At 40.7% G+C, this 19,991-nt stretch overlaps 1 protein-coding gene across 1 annotated transcript in view; it reads left to right on the forward strand.

Annotated features, from left to right (window-relative positions):
• AFF2 (ALF transcription elongation factor 2) overlaps positions 1-19,991 on the forward strand; it is a 357,949-nt gene that overhangs the window by 149,546 nt on the left and 188,412 nt on the right. The window contains exon 3 of the mRNA XM_055564516.1: positions 7,627-7,671. Coding sequence (XP_055420491.1) covers positions 7,627-7,671 — 45 coding nt within the window. The remainder of the gene's footprint in view (positions 1-7,626; positions 7,672-19,991) is intronic.

A 19,991-nucleotide genomic window follows, 5' to 3' on the forward strand; every position in this document is an offset into this window, starting at 1 on the left:
ATTTGTATTAGTTAGTACAAAAATTAGTTCGCATTCTCCATGAATTTGAAAACTGTCAGCGAGAGAAGAGGAAATGCACCCAGGTTTTGACAATTAGCTTCAGTGAGAAAATCACTGGAGTTGGGAAGTGAATACTACATAGAGTAAAATACATGTAATAGAACAGGACAAAATAGAAGGTGAATAAAATCATAGAACCCAAAATATACCTGAGAGGATCATCTTGCTTGGCAACTGGTCCAAGGTGAAGGTCCTGTTATTCTGTGGCAAAATAGGAAATGTAAGACCAATGGTATGTGTGAGTTTGTTTGATGGTGGCATAAGATTGTTGTCATATTGTGTATGACAGATATGTAACTTTTGGAACTTATATCCTTCCTACCTTTTGGCTGTTGCTTCTGTAATGTCCTTTCAGAACAAGAAGGGGTAATCATATGTAGACCTCCTATTAGTTTTGTGAAGTATAAGGCACTGAATCTTGTAACAGATCCCATGCCATGGTTGTGTCACCTGGAGAGTGAAGAAATGAACTGTCCCAAATAAAACATCTAATTAGTTGTAAAATTTGGACAGGGAAGTATTTCCTGACTATCAGGATGTTTTCCTTTTCGTGACTTTTTAAGATCATAGTTATCAGCAATTGCTCTGAGGTATGAGAGCTTACTCTGTTCCTGGAACTGTCAGGAGCATAAAAAAACTCTGAAAACCCCAACATTCACTCTTCAGTTGACAAAATTCAAAAGTGAATTTGCTTCCTGATGCATCACTTTTATATATTTAGATCATGTGTTGTTAACTTTGTTTACAATGGCCAAGGATAGGGGTTCAGAAATTGCCTTACATGACTCTACTCTGCACATCTGTATTTTTACAGTATCTTCTTTTACTAGAAGAGATCATGGACCTGCACACAAGATAGCCAATAATGTTAATAGGAGTGCCTTAAGTAGGGATTTCATGGAATCAAGACTTTGATCTTAAATGGTCCTTGGTTTCAGCGCTAGGACCTGGACTGGCCAGAAGTGGGCATCTTGCGAGCCCTGAGGAGTCCTGGGCATGCCTAGGAATTTCAAAAGGCAGGGACCATGGCTGGAAGGTCTCTGGGTTGTAGGGCAGACACGGAGAGCAAACAGAAGGCTAAGAAGAGCACAGGCAGGAAGGGGCAAGCAAATTGGGTCAGAGTGTGGGAAGCCAGCAATGAGAGGAGGAGGAGGGTGCAGCTTGAGTGAGAGCAGCTAGATTAAGGCACCTGGACAAGGCCTGGAGAATGGGGGGGAGGGGCTCTGTCCCTGAGGAGCCCACCCAGCACAGCCCAGGCATGTGTCTGGGAGCAGATACAGCCAACAGAGCGACCTCCCTGCCCAGCTCAGGTGACTAGAGGCAGGGCGTCCTGGGGGAACTGGGGCTCAGGCAGCCAGCATCTTCCAGGCGGGCTCTTGGTTTCCTAGTGTAATCTTTCTAGACGTGTACATTATTTTTCTTTAAGACTGTCACCCCACTCCCCGTTTATACCTCATTCTTCTATAGAAACTAGTTATTAGACCAAATAAATGAACAGTGAGCTAATGGCTATTCAGAGCCCACTGAATTAAGCACTCTTCACTTTAAATTCCATCTGCCGTTAGGTCCTCCTCGGGCTGATGATGGGCCTTTCTGCATATGCATTCTGCTGTTGCCCATACCTAATGAAGCCCACCCTTCCCCTCCCCCACCCCGCCCCCACTCCCCCTTGGCTTTCTGTTGTCTTACCCCCTCAAGTCCCATCTCCAGCCTCCTTTGTCACCTTCAGTAAGAGCCACCAGATGGAGCAGCAGCCTGAGGCTCGTTATACACTGGGCCCCCAAGTAGGATTTCACAATTAGTGGCATTCACAAGATGTCATGAGGGCCAGTTTCCAAGGGGACTAAACTAGGTACTCAGTGGTCCCAAGGCTCAGGGTGCTGACTTTCCAAGAGCCTTAGAGGGAACTTAGAATAAAAGGCGCTGATGGAGGCTTCAGATACACCCACTGCCAGGCTAAGGTGCTTTTATATGCCTCACTTCATCTCAACCTCATACAGTCCTTGAAGTGGAATTTTATTCCCCTTATATAGACAGAGAAACAGAGGCTCAAAGAAGTTCAAGTGTCTTGCCCAAGTTCACAGACCAAGTATCAGAGCTGGGATTAAAATTCAAGTCTGTCCAGCTTCAAAGCCCATGCTATTTACACCCCCAGAAAATACGGTAAATGATCCTATTGATTTGCTCAAATAAATAAAATGTGATCGCTGAGTCCTCCTTTTCAGTTTTAGTTCCATGTAAGGTTCTAGACACAGGGTCACTTCCTGTACTTGGCTTAAAATGTTAAGTCATAAATTCCTTTAATCTTCATGCTCTATTTTTTTCTTGCTTCTCTTCTTAGAGGGAATAGTGAATATTGGCTTGCTTTACATGAGGTATTTTGACCATGGGATGCCCTTTAAAATTAGCTGGAAGCAGTATTTTAAACACCAACTCCTTGGACACCCAGGACTTTTGCTATATTAAAATGAAATGGGAAGATGAGCTGGTTGGCTGGACCAAGTCACAGTTGTGAAATCTTTTTTGTTTTGATTGAAGTTCTATCACTTGAGGATTTCTGTCTGCAGTTTATGTAATATTAACTGTTCCTGTTTAACCAGAGACTTATGCATACAAACTAGAACAGGGCCAGGTTAAGATGTGACAGGAAACCAGGGACAGAAAGGTCTTAACCCGAACTTATCAGGGACTTGCTGGATGGGGAAGAGAGATAAGGAAATCTCAAATCCTGTGCAAATAGGAACTTCAGAGGCTGCTGCTCCTTGTTTGCACAAATGACCGATCATGAGGGTTAAACATTTAAAAAAGATGGAAAACTCATTTCTTAGTAGAATATCATAACCTGTTTGCATTTTGTTAGTAATGCCGTGTCAGGGGATGTCTGTCAATCACGGGGATGAATGTGCCAATTTGTTATTGAAAATACAAATGGAATTAGTTTGGAAGCTGCCAGCAGTGTCAGTCATGGATATTGTTTAACTGGGCCAGTAGCATGGATTTTGGAGTTAGTGATGTGTCACTCAGTGTCACTTGCGCTTGTTGGGAGAATCCAGGCATTCACTGGCAATTAAACGTGAGATTTGTGACTTTCACTGGGGGAAGTCTTTGTCAAGGTGAAATGTGGGTAGAATAGGGCACTCTGATGGCAAAAGGATGATTTTAGAAAAACTGACCTCTCTTCCCTCGCAATCCCTTAATAATAATGTGCTCAGAGACACGCATCACACTCCCCCCAGTTAACTATGTGATGATCATGACTCTTTTAATGTTTCACATGAATCTTCATGTTTTCTATTAGTGTCTCTCAATGCCACAATCAGGGTATTTTTGATATCTTGTATTACCCTAATCGCCAAGAAGTATGCTCCAAACTGATTAATTCCAGAATGATTAAAATATCCTATGCAATTCATTTATTGTTGCTTCAGTTAATTGAATATTTGATGATTTAAAGGTACCTTGATTATTTCCTAGGATATGTCTTGATCACCAGGCAGATGATCTGCGCGTGGTCTGCCTGTGGCTACATGTGGTGGCCGCCTGCACTGTCACACGCAGAGAGGGTAGGCACTTTGGAGGGCTCTCGGTCAACTCACACCTGCCCGACACGGACGCCCGCCCCTCCTGGCCCTCAGAGGACCACATCCGTGCCCAGACTGAGAGAGAGGGTCGTCTGGGGCCAGGAGTGAGAGCACAGCCTCCCGGGCGGCATGCCGCTTGCTTTCTGCTCCTGGAGAAGGGGGCGGAGAGGGGGATGCACAGGGACGCAGGCTCTGAGTGGCTAACTTGCGCTTTGTGGACTATCTGAATACTCAAGAGTGCATTGAAAGGGAGGGAAGGTGGCTCTGGAATGAAGCGGCTGCTTGGCAACTCATCAGGCAGCAGTTCTAATCCCAGTGTCCCCACTAGTTCTCCTCCTGTCTCCTGTCACACCTGTCCGAGTGACTCCTCCACAGTTCCTGCGAGAGGAGGAGGGGTGTGGGAGACAGACAGACAGACGGAGAGAGCAACGGGCAGCCGGGGCCAAGCCCTCAGCCTGAGCCCAGCTTCTGTCCAGAGCGCAGAGTGGCCCGGCATTGCTCGGCCATGTCAGATCCTGGGCCTCTCACCCCCTTGTGGGGCGAGGACTACGGCGGGGACCTCGGCGGCTGGGAGCTCCTGTCGGACGTGGCTCTGTCCGTGAACCCGGTAGGTACTCTCTCCCTGACACCCAAGTCAGATCTCCTGTTCCGTACTGTCTGTTTGCTCCGTAACTGTTTGTCTCTCCCAAGTTATGTGGAGCCGCAAAGGAAGAAATTACGTTGCCTTCGGTGTCTTTAAATCCTCCCCTGGAACCATCCTGAGCACAGTGTGAGCTCAATCAGGATTTGTTGTCTAAAGAAATAAATGGGAGAACTGATGAATAGGCGGACGGGCGAATGAATGTGATCCTATTACCCTTGTCACCAGCACCTGACAATGTACCTCCCAGTGGGTCTCTAATTGTTTGTTTTCCTGTCCCATCTAGACGTTTACCTCTGAGAGAAAGTGGCCAAGTCTGATAGTTCTTTGTGTCGCTGACCCCCCTCACCCAGCACTCTTCTAGGCACAGAGGAAATGCTCGCTGGTTAATTCAAAAGCATTTGCAGGGGAGGGGAGGAAATACAGCTCAAATGTGGTCTTGGCGGTGATAAGATCCGCAGGGCAGGGCTAGATGAGTTTGTGGGACTGGTGACTCCATGTCAATGCTGGATTCCAGTATTTTCTGAAAAAGAAAAAAAATCTGAACACTTGGTATGGATGCATATTTCTTTGCCTGCTTGTGTCTGCAGAGTTCTTCCCCAGAGTCCACAACTCTTTGTATTTTGACAGCATTTCCCCATAAGGAAATGGATATTTATAATACCAGGTGTAGAGATGATATTTGCAGTTGGCAAGAGTGAGTCAGATCTTACCTTGAGCAGACAAGAAGACTGGGCTTCGGAAGATGCAGTTAGGAGACCAGCAGGGCAGGGGTTCATAACCTGACGCACTACATGGGTCTTTTCCGGTTACAAAGCAGGTTTGCATACCTTATATTTCATTTGCTGCTCACAGAAACCCTGTGAGATTTGAAAACAGCTGGTATTATTATTATCGTTCTTTTATTTTACTAAATTTTATTTTTATAGTTGGGCAAACTGGAACTCAGAGGGTTAGGTGATAAAGTCCTATTCCTGAGGGAAAGGGCCAGGCCTCCCACCCAACTCTTTAGACACACAGGCAAATATTCTTGCTGTGTCTGCATGTTCCTGATATTTTTTCCTATTTTTATTCCAAAGTTAACATTTGTGTGTTTGCATAGAAAAAGAAAAAACTAAGACTTTTTTTGTGTGAGATTGAGCCATATATGTTTAGCCTGGGCAGCCCAGCTGATTCAGTGCAACAACTATACTGAAAATTTAAGTCTTGGCTATAATCATTTTGACCTTTGTGTTTCAGGAAGATATACATTAGTTCAACAACTGTCTTAGAAAATACAGTTGCTGGAGCCTTGAGCAATGAAATGAGAGTTTATTTGCTGTTATGAATCATCAGTTAAGTTCTATAATCCTGTAATATGTTAGACCAGTCTCTTCTAGCATATATTCTGCAAACACCCATTCTATGGAACAGTGATCATTGTTAATTGGAAAAAAAAAAAAAAGAGAGAACTAAAACCCCAACAATTCAATGTCAAGAAAGTTGGGAATATGCTGCTTTAAACTGATTTGATAGATGTCTCAGAGCCTTTAATCTGCATCATGGACTGCCAAGACGGAAGTTGGTCTACATTTATTTGGACACAGAATGTTTCATTTTGCAGGACTGGTTATAATGGTCTGTTAACTGTGATTCTTCACACCTCCCTTCCTCCTGAGTCTGCAAACTCCACAAGGGGAGAAACTGTGCCTCCTTTTGCTTCTTCCCATTGCATCTTTGTTGAACACGAGCCTGGTGGCACAGTTGCCTGGCCCTTAAAAAAAGATTTGTTGAATGAATGAATGAATCAACTCTGCTAGATCAAACCACCTGTGGTTGCTTATCAAAAACCTGTATTTAAAGTTCTTTACAATGTCTGCCCGGCCAGTTTGTCAGCCTTTCCTTCTACTGTACTTCCCACTCAGTACTCAAGTATTTGTGTTCTTGGAAGGATGACTATATAATTTATCATCCAAATCGGGACATTTTTGAGGATGAAATGGGACACCAGAATAAGACATGTACACTGGAACCATACCAGTTGATTCAGGCTAGATGGCCCCCTCATTGCTGGTGACTCTCTAATCCTCACTAGGGATTTTCTGGTGCTTAGAGCAGCAACTTTTATATGGAGAAGAAGAAAAAAAAAGAAGAAGAATACACATTGGTTGAAATTAATGTATCAGTATGTACAGGTGTGACTGTTACGCTTATTTCATATTTATTGATAATTGTATTTTTTTAAGATTGAGGGCAACTGATACCATATTCTCTCCCCCATTTCCCCAAATATAGTTGTATTTAGACTTGAATCTTATCAGAGTAACTAGGGGATTGGGACTTAATTGCCCTTGTGAGAGATCTGGAACCTATAGCCCCTGTGGCAGTGCTCTCTTTACAGGACTGGCCTTTCACCTCCCAAGGCAGTGAATGAAAACCAAATGTTCTCCCTATTGGAACTGGAGGGAAGTGGAGGTGATCAAATTGCCAACCTGGAGTGGGTAAAGGTGTGAAGGAGAGAGTTTGGAAGGTTGGGGAATGCCCGTACCTGCACAGGCGACAGCATGCCCCGTAGGCCTTCCTCCAGGTAGTGGTCCCACTCCCAGGTCCCTCATCACGCCCAGCTATTGATTTGATGTCACTCTTTGGCATTTGACTTCTTGCTTTCACTGACTATGGAGCTCCTGGAGGAAAATGCATGTGCCAGATGCAGAGTAAGTCCTCAGTACAGTTCTGCTAGTTGGTTGAATTTTGATTGATTAGGAAGGTGTGAGTCACACTGAGAAAAAAAGCCCATGGCATTCAGTGTGGATATTTGTAAGATTCTGCGTGCCAGGGCAAGCATGCAATTTATACAAGAGTTTGGCCTTAGTGTTTTGGACAAGAATTGTAGGCATCTGATTGGACTCCTGAATTAAAAGGGGACCTAATTTAGTCACAAAACTGTTTCATATAGTTAACTTCTTTTATAAATCTGTGGTTATGAATAATATGGTGAACTACTATGTCAGAGAATGGAAGAGGCCTCAAAGATCAGGAAGGTGAGCTCTTTTTTTGGAAGGATGAACAAAGAGAAGCCCAGGTGATGGGGAAGGATGGCTCCACATCTCAGAGCAAATTGGTGACAGAACAAGGCTGTCTCCGCATCTTGCAGTGTGGTCTTACTGCTTCATTAAAAGAAAACAAAATTGGCCATTTGCTGATATTTACTGCATTGTATTTACTAGGGAGGAAAATCCACATCTACTGCTATATTTACTTTCTTTACATTTTTTCCCACAAGGTAAAATATTATACTATCTGCTTTACTGAGAATAACTAGATTATGCTTCATTTTCTTTTCTTTGTTTGCTTATTTTGTTTTAGGTAAGCCTTCCCAGTGACCCAAGCTGTGTTGAAGAAATCTTGCGGGTGAGTTTAAACCTCTATTTCTCTGCCTTTGAATAATGAAGTAATATATCTGCCTAAGCTGCTTAACGTAATTCCTCTTCTGTTTCCAGGAGTGTCATGATGGGGAAATCCTTGCATTCCACTTCAAGACTCTTCTGTTCACATCTCCTGTCTCATTTCTCACTTCTCCCTCTCTAGTCAAGCTAGTCTCCTGATCTGCCCCCTTCTTGCATCATTCTGGCTCTTTCTTTTGAGGTTTTGAACAGAGACATCCCACCTCCTTTGGGAAGTGTTCCTTATTCAAGCATCCTACCTGCAACCTTTGCCTTTTTGTTCTCTGGGATCTCAGGTCAGCCCCATTGCTGCCCATGTTACATCGTTGATGGGACCGGGTCATGGAGATCGTGGCCTGTAATGAATGGATGAGATGTGGCAGGGTGGAGGAAGGGGAGGAGATGAGGAGAGAGTTGAGAATGATGGCAAGTTGTGGGAAATGTTCCTCATGGGTGTGACTTGGTTCATGAGAATGGCATGGAGGCAGCACAGAGCTGCTAAAGGTGGCAACAACCTCTCCCAAAATACGTGATTAAACCAAAAGGAAAAACCAAAGCCAAGGCAGAAGCATGTATCTCCCTCCCATCTCTGGCTGCTGGCATCTTAAGGTGATGAAGACTCGGAGTTGTGGAGTGAGTTCTGTCTCCAGCAGTTGTCACTTCTGTGATTGGACAGATAACTTCATCTTTTTGAATCTCCCTTCCTTGTCTGTAAAAGAGGACAATAATGCCTGTCCTAATTCCGTTATAAGCTGTCTAGCTGTATATAAATGCTTCTTATTAAGCGAAATGGTCAGTGTGGCCCAGAGAAAACTGTGCCAACTTTCCATTGAGGAAAGAAAACAACCTCTGTGCCAGTGAAAATGCTGCATCCCCTTTAGTCACTTACCCAAGTCTCCTCTGCTCCCCCAACACATCCCCTGCTAAGTGCCTTAGTGCTGGAAGCAAACCCTGTGGAAATACACGCAAAGGAATAAAAAGAGCAGAAACCTGTTTGTCATCTAGCTGACTGGCCATCTGATTTCCCCTACTATGAATATTCTTGTGCCTTTTTTCAGCCCAAGATCGATCATTGTTGTTGACTGTTAAAGAGAAGAGTCTGATGACATTTGTCCCTAGGATCCAGGTCGGGGGGCAGGGAATGTGGGCAGCTGCTGTGAAATCCACAGCGTGATGCACCCTGGGAACCCAGCCACTTGCTCCCTGCCTCAGGTGTAGATGTCTCTGATGTACCCAATACACCAGACTGTGAGGGTCCTGGCCACCTGCCTTTTTAAAAAAAGGTGATGCTGAAATAAACCTCTCCATCTAGTCCCTACAGGAGTCTTGCTTTTCCAAATTAAGGCCATGGTCTTTTCTGAACTCCCCAAAGAATGTCAGACCCATTTCACAATCACCACCTCATTTGTGACAGTTGAAATTCTGCACTTCAGAGCAGCCCAGCCCTAGTGCCTAGGTGGCCCATACAGTGACTGAGCTAGGGAAGACAGCTGGACACCTGGCGGAGCCTGGCAACTCCAGTCTGCCGGAAGAGCCACTTAGAGAAACAACAGAATGTCACTTAAACACGAAAAGAAAAATAGTTGCCTTAATAAGCTCATAAAAGATAGCACCCTTTAAGAAAGTAACAAAAGACTTTCTGTTGTTCTTGAAAGAGAATCTAGAGGAATGGCTTTTTTATTTTTTTGAAGGGCTATAGATTGTATAGAATTCTGGGGGACTTTTTTGTTTTGTTTTGTTTTATTGACAATACCGTTAATGAGTAGGCTTTCCTTTATTGAAGAATGACACATTTCAATCCCCATGCTTGGAATAAAAATCAGCTTTCTGAAGTTTATGGCTTATTCTTAAATTTTTATAAACCACATTACATGGCACAACAGAGTGCTTACTGAACATTTTTTGTTCTGGCAAGTTCACGTGCCTGTTTGCAGGCCTTGGAGCCCTGTGGACAATTCCACAGTAAGTCTGGTGGTCACCTTGCTCCCCATCTGCCTCCTTCTAGCGAGGGTGGGGAGATAACTTTTCTCTGTCTCTCCTCTTCTCTCTGACCCCCTCAGCGCTTTTCCACCTAAGCAGAGTCCAGAGCGAGGTCACGCTCTCTCTTTCTCAGTGAAGGGGGCTCTGTGGAGGAAGGTACACTAGCTCCAGATGAGATCTTGCCTCCACTTGCTCCTGACATGATATCACTTCCTAACTGTAGGGCTTTTCACTTTCCTCGTTTGGGAAACAGGGCATCATTCTTCATCCTCCCCACCGCCCTCCCTCCACCATGAAAGAGTCTGTAAAGTGTGCACACTATTGGTGTGTGTGATGTGGAGAGAGCGCGTCCGTCCACTCACCTAATTCCCCCATGTCCTTGACTCCCCCTTTTTACCCTCTACAGCCTGTCAGGCCAAGCCACTTCATCTCACACTGGGTCAGTCTTTAACTAACCAAGTGCGACACCACTGGCCTCTCCCTGCTCTCAGCCCCTCAGTACTCAGGCAATGGAAATACTTTGGCCTAATGTACTGGATTTTGGCGCCCCACCCCCCTTTTCAAAACTGTTCAAATTCAAACTAGTGGGCTTCCTTTGAAAGTTCCTCTCACCATTTCTCCCCTTCAGACCCACCTTCCTCCTTCTCTTCCCACACTGGGGCTGCTTCTCATTCTACCCCAGAGCCCATGTTGTCTGGTTTTCCAGGGCCCACTTATCCTGATATGGTGACCTTGTGTCCTAGCACGTGACCGCCTTTCAGAGTACTTGAACCTCATTCTCTTATTTTGATTACAGGAAACACGGTAGTCCCTAATTATTTCAGGAAATTGGGGCCCAGAGAGGTTATACATGACCTGCCTCTGTGGGTAAGGCTAGAATATGGCAGAAGCAGAAGGAGAATGTGGTCTTCACTTTGCACTTTGCACTTAACTGTCCACTGCCCTGTCACAAACCTATGATGAGAAGCTCTGGATTCAAAACAAATGGCCTGGGTGGCTTGGCAGACTTACTTCCAGCAACTGTAACTGGGGATCTCAGCAAACTAACGTAATTCGAGCCGGTCTTAGAAATGAGTTATTTCTTCCCACCATCTTGAATATTTTCAAATCTCATTTCAGATAATACAACTGTAGCAATAACAAATTACTGCTACTAACTAAAAATATAAATAGTACTGTGCCACTTTATGCATTTAGAGTTCTTAAGTACTTCATGTCATTTACTTTTCACAGCAAAGCTGAAAGATTGTGTTATTAGCTACTTATTATAGATACCCAGAGAAGTTTAGTAATTTGTTCCCAGGGAAAACAACTGGTTTCAGTGACCCTCATGCTGTCCATTCCTTCTGCTTTCTGTTCCTGTTGGCTTACCTGACCCCATCCTTATTTCATAAGCTCTGGTCTATTTTATGATTGACATTAAAATGGCACCAACCAACAGTTCATTTCAGCTTCTGTTGCTTCCTTAATTCATACACATTCAATTATGCCAAAATAATTCCACATAGTTTTTCCAACAAACCAGAATATACCAGCCCACAACACCTTTCCCACCACCTGCCCTTTCCTGCCACCTGCCCTTCTCCCATAAGACAAGCTGTGGAAATTCAGATGGCTTTGCTCCTTGTCAAGTATATTATTGCTTATTATAAATTTTACAGATCAGAAACTTAAAGGCAGCAGTCTGTGCAGCGCAGTCAATCCTGCGTACCTGTTTCCATCAGCATGTCATTTTCTCTTTAGAGTCAAGCTACCCTCGAGTACAAACAGAAATGAAAAATAATAACAACTCTGGCCCTAGTGATGGCGTTCTGCAGTTACAATTCATTTATCATATGAGGGATTCCTAAGCTGCTCGTATGTAATAATCTGGGTGGCAGCAGCAGCTTCTTTTCTAGCTCTGGAGGGTTTTATGGGTCCTAGAGTAATCATTTCTGGTAGAGTTAAGCCAAGGAGAGCAGCATGCACTAAATGCTACTAGCTGAGGATGCATGCTCAATGATTATTTGTTCTGCAGTGGTATGATTTATTTGTTCTTAGCAAGAATTTACTTAAAAATATCAACAGACTATCAATTACATCCTTTCAAGAGTCAAAAATGCAGATACAGCGCTTCTCTTCAATCTGACGCCGAACAGATTGTGTTTCCTAGCAGAGTACCTTCCATAGTTGATAATTTCATAAGCAAACATCTGTATGGGTAATTCACTGTTTATGAGGGATGCTGAATTTGCTAGCTAGGATTTAGGGAACTTGATTTGATAAACTGTAGCATCTTACAGATCTCTTCCTGCCATATGGATCAGGTTTGTAAACACCGACATGGGCACCTCTTTTTGATTGCAGCATGATCTGTGTTTACAGCATTCTAAGTTATCGCAGTTCTACTTATTAGGTCTGTGTTTAAGTACACAGTTTTAGCGTGGAAAGGACTTACCAAATATTACAGGATGACCATGTACAGTCCTTGCTATTTTTTTACTTTTAAAGGGGAAACAGTGAAAAAGCCCATCTCAAGAGTGAGGGGGAAAATTGGATCTGGAAGCAAAATTGGTCAGACAATTATGTCTGAAAGGAAATTTGATTATATTATCATAACTATGCAGCATAATCAAGCACCTTTCAGTAGAATTTCTTTGATAAATTTAACCAATAATTAGGCAATTGATTTTATATCCTGTCAAATTAATGTATAAATAATATTCAAATTGGAATCATGCAAACGATTTTCTATATAGCCATCTTAAATACTAATCCTTCCAGGATGATTCAAAAAGCATCTATCCTATTCTGCTGTGGACTTTCAAAATTATAGTTTCTTGAAATAGTAATATAGTTTTCTGTCTAAGAAAGACAACAATTGCTAAATATAATTTAGACTATAATTAATGTTAACATTGATGAAGTCAAATAAATGAACTAACTACTGATTGCACCTCTGCTATTCTGATGACTAGCTCTTACCTAATGACATTGGGAAATATGTAAATTTGTCAGCAGGTGAAAATGCCCTTGACTGGGTAAATTATGTGGAGTATTACCTTTTCTGAAGCTAATTCAAAGCACTAATGGACTTAATACATACTATGCATGTGTGAGGTGAGCTATTCATGGAACCAAATTGGCCCATAAGAGATATTACCCATTATTTGCCTCTCAGTAATCATTTCTTCTTTTCTTATATACAAACCAACTCAGAAGAAAGATGATAAATTTAATTATAACAACTATTATGTGAACAATATAGGTAAGCCATCCAGTGGGCTTCCAAATGCTCTTAGAGTCTGTCAAGCAGAACAAATATTTTCATGTGGAATCTGAGGGTTTGCAGCTAGTGTATGATGTGAATTTTAAATGATTATCCAGACGTTGTTGGGTAAATGAGTAACATGAGTAACGAGGTGACTGGCCCAGTGAATCATGGGAACCTGTCAAACCCGGGACATGTCGGGGAAGAGATGATGTCAAATACCAATAACTTAGCAATTCAGCATTTAGCTGTCCAGGGAGTGAGCAAGAGTAGGCCCTTTAAAATAGCTGAGTAAATATATGAGTTTGTATATATTTGGGGTATGGTATAAAAATACGCCTGTTTTCTGTCAACCTGTTTCTTTTTCTGAATATGGTGATTTATTATTTTCTATTGAATTGAATGAAAGCAGGTGAGAATTTAAGCCACATGTAGAATTTACACCTGCTTTCTCTATCTGGGATGTACTGGGATGGTAATGAAATGATGTATTAGTTTGCCAAAAAGCAGTCTAGGCTTATCTGAAAGACGTAATAGCTTCCAACTGTTGTTTAAAAACCAGTCTTTTTGTCCTAGCTGTGTTAGTGGGATTGGGTTGGGAAAACTATTATAATGCAAGGAGGTTAACCACTCTGTTTGCATCTGTGTAAAGGTAAAACCAGTGTCTCTGAAAAATGCATGCAGAGAGTAGCCTCTCAAAATCAGTTTGATAGGCATCTTAGAGTTCTAATGAAAGTATCAAGCATGATTTGCTCCACTCTCTTTTTGATCACCAAAAAGTATTATGGAGAATGAGAAAAAGAAATGTAAACTCCATAATTGCTCTAACTAGAAGACATCCATAAGCCCATAAGCCAAAGTCACAATTTTGTAAAGATCAAACAGGGAAGAATCCAAGAGATGATTCCATGGTCATAGATCTGGGGCATAGATGATGAGGCGGTGATTTTCAGTGGCACACCACAGAAGATGAAAATGATATTGCAATAATGGGAGTGGGCTTACAGGTTTGTGATGGGAAGTTCTGTGGACCAACTCTGAGACATGCAGATTTTGAGAAGTAGGAAAGGCAAAATTGAAAGAAAAGTTATATGATTAATCCACATTTGTGGAAAGCACTTTGTTGCTGAGATAAGATGGGAGAGCCAGGTGCTGCTGGAGAGCAGCCTGCAGAGCTGATGTCTCATGATAAAGCAGAAGTAAAAGCCCAAACACTTGGTCACACACCCTGGAATTCAGAAGTGAATGCCTGCTAGTCTGGTATTAAACTATGGCCCCCACTGCCACAAACACATCCTGCAAATAACTGATCCAGGAAGAATGCCTGTCCCTAAAAAAATTACTAATAATCAAAAAAGAATCAGTACAAGAGCTATGCAAAACTATGTAGAAGAAAAAATGTAGCTACGGGACAAATTGAAGCTGTGACCAGTAAAGTAGCATGAACTGTTTGAAAATAAAGCAGTTTTATTTTATCTAAAAGACAAGAGCCACACAGTGATACAAGAGCTTAAAGATGCTATTTAAAAAGTGCATAAATAAAGAACTGCAAAGTAATGGATTACAAACAGAAAATTATTAGAATTAGCGCACTTAAGATCTGTATTTTTGCCTAAAAAAGAGTACCAGCAATACATAATTTGGTATCTTTATCAAGAAAAAAAATATCAAAAGCACAAAACATGAAACAAGGAAAGATAAAGAAAAATAACCTCCCAGATACAGAGAAAATTAAATAATCATGAATAACAATTTACTCACCTATGTACAAATAAATGTAAGCATCTAGATGAGATGGATGATTTTTCTAGTGAAATATAATCATAATCAACTGAAATTGACTTCAGAAGAGAAAATCTAAATAGAGTTATCACTATCAATGAAATGGAGACTAATCCTGCCCATTACTGAAATCAAATCGTCTCTCCCAGATTTCATAGGGAAATTCAACCAAACCATTAAGGTATAATGTGGCTCAGCTGTTCCAGAACATAGACTAAGAAACATTCGCAAAGTATTTTTCTTAGAAAAGCTAAACTAATACATAATATTGATACCAAAATCTGACAAAAACAGCATATAAAAAAGAAAATTACAGAATGATATCACTTGTGAATCTTGATGCAAATTTCTTTAATGAAATATTAACAAAGAGAATCAGATAGTATTTTAAAGGATATGTACCAGTGGATTTTATTCCAGGAATATAAAGCTAGTTCAATATTAAGAAATCCATTAATATAAGGTCTCTTATGAGTAGAATAAGAAAGAAAAAAATACATGATCATCTTTGTAAATGCTAAAAGATACTTGATAAAACTCAACACTTATACTTGATAGAGAGAAATAGATGGAAACATCATTAATATGATAAAATATATCCACCTCAACTCAAAATCTAGTGTCACATTTCACAGAGAAAGTCGGGAGACATTCCCATTATAGTTAAGAAAAACTCTAGATATTCTTTATCATCCTTATTATTTAATATTGTTCTGGAGGTTAGCCAAGGTGATTAAACAAACTAAAGAAATAAGAGGTATTAAAATAGGAGAGAATGTGTAAAATGATTATTTGTAGATTATATATATATTATTTTCCTGAAAACCCCAAGAGAATTAACCAAAACTATTGTTATGAACAATACAATTTTGCACAGTTTCAGTATACAAAATAAATATATAGAAATCATCTTTATATGTAAAGCAACCAAGTGGCGCTGTTGGTAAAGAACTTGCCTGCCAATGTAGGAGACTTAGGAAACGTGAGTTTGATCCCTGGGTCATGAAAATCCCCTGGAGAAGGGCATGACAACCCACTCCAGTATTCTTACCTGGAGAATCCCATGGACAGAGGAGCCTGGCAGACTACAGTCCATGGGGCCACAAAGAGTCAGACATGACTGAAGTGACATAGCACACAACTAACTCTAAGAAATAATGAGCAAAAATACTTCATTTATATCTTATGTGTTCATTTACAAGAAATGTGCCAGAGTTATAGGAACACACGAAGTACTAGGAGAGATACCAAAGAATAATTAAATGAATGGAAAGTCATACCATTCTGAGATAGGAAAATGATATTCTAAACATCTTTATTCTCTCTACCTTAATCTTGAATCCTTTCCTCACACCATACAGCAATATTATTTCCAAATGCATGAAAGATTAAAAACACATAAAATATCAATATTAGAAGTAACTGTGGGAGAATTTTTACATTTTTCATTTCCAGCCTGTCTCCTGATAAGCTGGCAGGGGTAGGAGGCAGTCAGGGGAAAGTTCAGAAGTTTGAGGAGATTGGAGGTTTGAAATAGTCATTGAAACAGAGAGCGGGAGCTAGCTGAATGATACATTATGAGGCAACCTCAAGGATCCAGGTGATCCTGAAGACATAACATTTGTACAGGTTCCAATTTGTAGATTGTGTGATTTTTCTCCAGCAGTGTTCAGCTCATTTTCAGAGACCACTGATTAATGGGTCAAGGGCAGCCTCGAGGCCTCAAAGAAGCTGAATAAATTGCTCCAGATCACTTAATCATACAGCTACTAAACAGATGAAACAGGATTGGAACTCAGGTTGGTCTGAATGGAATGTGCACACTAGTAATAATATCAAGCAGTTAAATAACAGTTTTTTTGGTTCCTGGCACTGTTCTAAGGATTTTACATATAGTAACTCATATAAAAATCATACCAATGAACAAATACTGTTATCAGCCTCCCCCCCCTGACCGCCACACATAATGAAATGGAAGTACTTTGGGCTTAAATGACTTTTCAACAGCTAACTAGTAAGATCTCAACCCAAGCATTCTGGCTTCAGAATCCATGTTGTTAACTGTTTTGTATTCTGCCTTTCACCATGAGGATAGAGGGCTGAAAGAGTAGATTTTAAGTGATTATTACAGGGCTCAGAACCTGACCCAGTGGATAACAATGAAGCTAGGTGAGATTGCTGATAATGCTATGGGTCAAATTCAGGAAAAAAGCTTACCAGATGGACTAATTCTAATAGAATGAAATTTAATAGAAGTATAACTATATAGTAATTTACTTGAGTCCACCAATGTTCTTAGACCAGAAAAAGTTTAGCAGTAACATATACTGCTATCTAAAAATGTATTAACTGAAGACAAGCATCTAGAGCAGGGCTTTCCTGTAAAGGGGAGTTTTCCTTTAAAGGGCCAGATTATAAATACATTTGACTTTTTAGGTCGTATGATCTCAGTCTAGACTACTCAACTATATTTTGGCATGAAAACATCCATAGAAAATAATGCTTGTGATGGTGTGGCAATAAAACTTTATCAACAAAAACAGGCATGGGGCCAGATTTGGCCTATGAGGGGAAGCTGGCTGACCCCTCATCTAGAACACCTAGCAATAAGAAGTAGACAAGGCCCCTTGGCTCTGTTCTACTTAGACCACATTTGGCATGTGGTATTGATTTCTGGCCAGCATGTTAAAAAAATTAAATTCAGTAAAAATTTCTCTTTTATTTTTTAGTTACCCTTCTTTGAGTTTAAAATTTTGCACAGATTCCTGTAATCACCACCTTTAACAGAATATTAATACAAACAATTCCAATATCCAAAAGAATTCCTTCACATTACCCTTGTACAGTCAGACTCTCCTCCTTTAGCAACCATTGATCTGTTCTCTGTCCCTACAGTGTTGTCTTTGCCAGAGTGTCATATAAACAGAATCATGCCGTGTGTAATCTTTCCATAGTGAGTCTTTCAGTTAGCATATAACTTTGAAATTCGTTCAGGTTGTTGCACATAGCAATTGTTCGTTACTTTCTGAGTGAGAATCCATTACATGGATGTACCATGGTTTGTTTATCCTTTCATACATTGGAGAATCTTTGGGTTGCTTCTAGTTTTTTGTGATTATTAATAATGTTGCTATCAATAATCATGTCCAGATTTTTGTGTGAACATATGTTTTCACTTATCTTGTTATATACCTAAGAATGGGACTGCTGGGTCAAGTGCATGTTTAACCTTATAAAAAGTGATGAATTGTTTACCAGAATGGCTATACCATTTCCCGAGTGGCTGTTTATATGAGACACAGTTCATAACAAGGATGTTCACATCCTTGTTAACCATTGCTTGATCTTGTCATTTTTTACGTAAGCCTTTCAAATAGGTATATAGTAGCAGATCATTGTGGTTTTACATTGCATTTCACAAATGACAAAAGATGTTGAGCATTCTTTCATGTGCTTATTTTTATTTTTGTATATCTTCCATTAAAATCTTTTGCCCAGTTTTAAAATTAATTTTTATTGTGGTAACATTGGCTTATAACACTATATAATATTATTTTTATTTCTGTATACACGACAGCGTGCTCACCACTAAATTTGAGTATCACATGGATTGATTTATGGATGTTGAAACATCCTTGCACCCCTGGAATAAATAACACTTGATCACAGTGTACAATCCTTTTAATGTATTGTTGGATTCTGTTAATATTTTGTTGAGGATTTTTGCATCTATGCTCTCAGAGACACTAGCCTGTAATTTTCTTTTTTGTGTTGTGTTTGTCTGGTTTTGGAGTCAGGGTAATGTTGGCCTCACAAAATGAGTTAGGAAACATTCCCTTCTCTTTAGTTTTTTGTAAGAGTTTGTGAAAGATAGGCATTAATTTTTTTTGAATATTTGGTAGAATTGGCCAAATTCTAAGGTTGTCTAATTCTAAGAACTCATCCATCTCTTCTGTGCTGTACTTAGTCGCTCAGTTGTGTCCAACTCTCTGCAACCCTATGGACTATAGCCCACCTGGCTCCTCTGTCCATGGGGATTCTCCAGGGAAGAATACTGGAGTGGGTTGTCATGCCCTCCTCCAGGGGATCTTTCCAACCCAGGGATTGAACTCAAGTCTCCCACATTGCAGGCAGATTCTTTACCATCTGAGCTACCAGGGAAGCCCAAGAATACTGGAGTGGATAGCCTATCCCTTCACCAGGGGATCTTTCTAACCCAGGAATTGAACCAGGGTCTCCTGCATTGCAGGTGGATTCTTTACCAGCTGAGATACCAGAAAAGCCATCACTTCCAGGTTGTCCAATTTATTGATATATGCCTGTTCATAATATTCTCTTAAATTCTTTGTATTTCTGTGGTATCCAGTGTTTTTTCTCTTCTTTCATTTCTGATTTTATTTATCACAGCATTCTTTGTTTTGTTCTTAGTGAGTCTGGCTAAAAGTTTGTCAATTTAGTTTATCTTTTTCGAAGAACCAGATCTTAGTTTCATTGATCTTTTGTCTTTTCAATCGTTTTTTCATGCATTTCTACTCTGATCTTTACTGATTCCTTCCTACTGACAGTGGGCTCGTTTGTTATTTGTTTAATTCCTCTCGGTGTAGGTTTAGATTGTTTATTTGAGATTTTCCTTGTTTGTTGAGGTAGACCTGTATTGCTATAAATGAAGTCATTCAGTCGTGCCCGACTCTTTGCGACACCATGGATAGTAGCCTGCACCAAGCTCCTCCATCCATGGGATTTTCAAGGCAAGAGTACTGGAGTGGGTTGCCGTTTCCTTCTCCAGGGAATCTTCCCAACCCAGGGATCGAACCCAGGTCTCTCACATTGTAGACAGACGCTTGACCATCTGAGCCACCAGGGAAGTCATGTATTGCTATAAACTTCCCTCTTATTACTGCTTTTGCTGCATTCTATACATTGTAGTATGTCACATTTTCATTTTTATTTATCTTCAGGTATTTTTTGATTTCTCCTTTTATTTCTTCATTGACTCAGTAGTTGTTCAGTAGAGTGTTTTCAATGTCAACATATTTGTGATTTTTCCATCTTTCTTCTTATAGTTGATCTCTAGTATCATACCATTGTGATCAGAAGAGATGCTTGATATCATTTCAGACTTCTTAAATATATTGAGATGTGTTTCGTGTCCCAACATATGGTCTCCCCATGAGAAAGATCCATATGAACTTGAGAAGAATGCATATTCTGCTACATTTGGATGGAATGTTCTGTAGAAACCTTTCAAATCCATCTGGTCTAATGTTTCATTTATG

The sequence above is a fragment of the Bubalus kerabau genome, chromosome X (genome assembly GCF_029407905.1).
Source record: "Bubalus kerabau isolate K-KA32 ecotype Philippines breed swamp buffalo chromosome X, PCC_UOA_SB_1v2, whole genome shotgun sequence".
NCBI classification, from domain to species: Eukaryota; Metazoa; Chordata; class Mammalia; order Artiodactyla; family Bovidae; genus Bubalus; species Bubalus kerabau.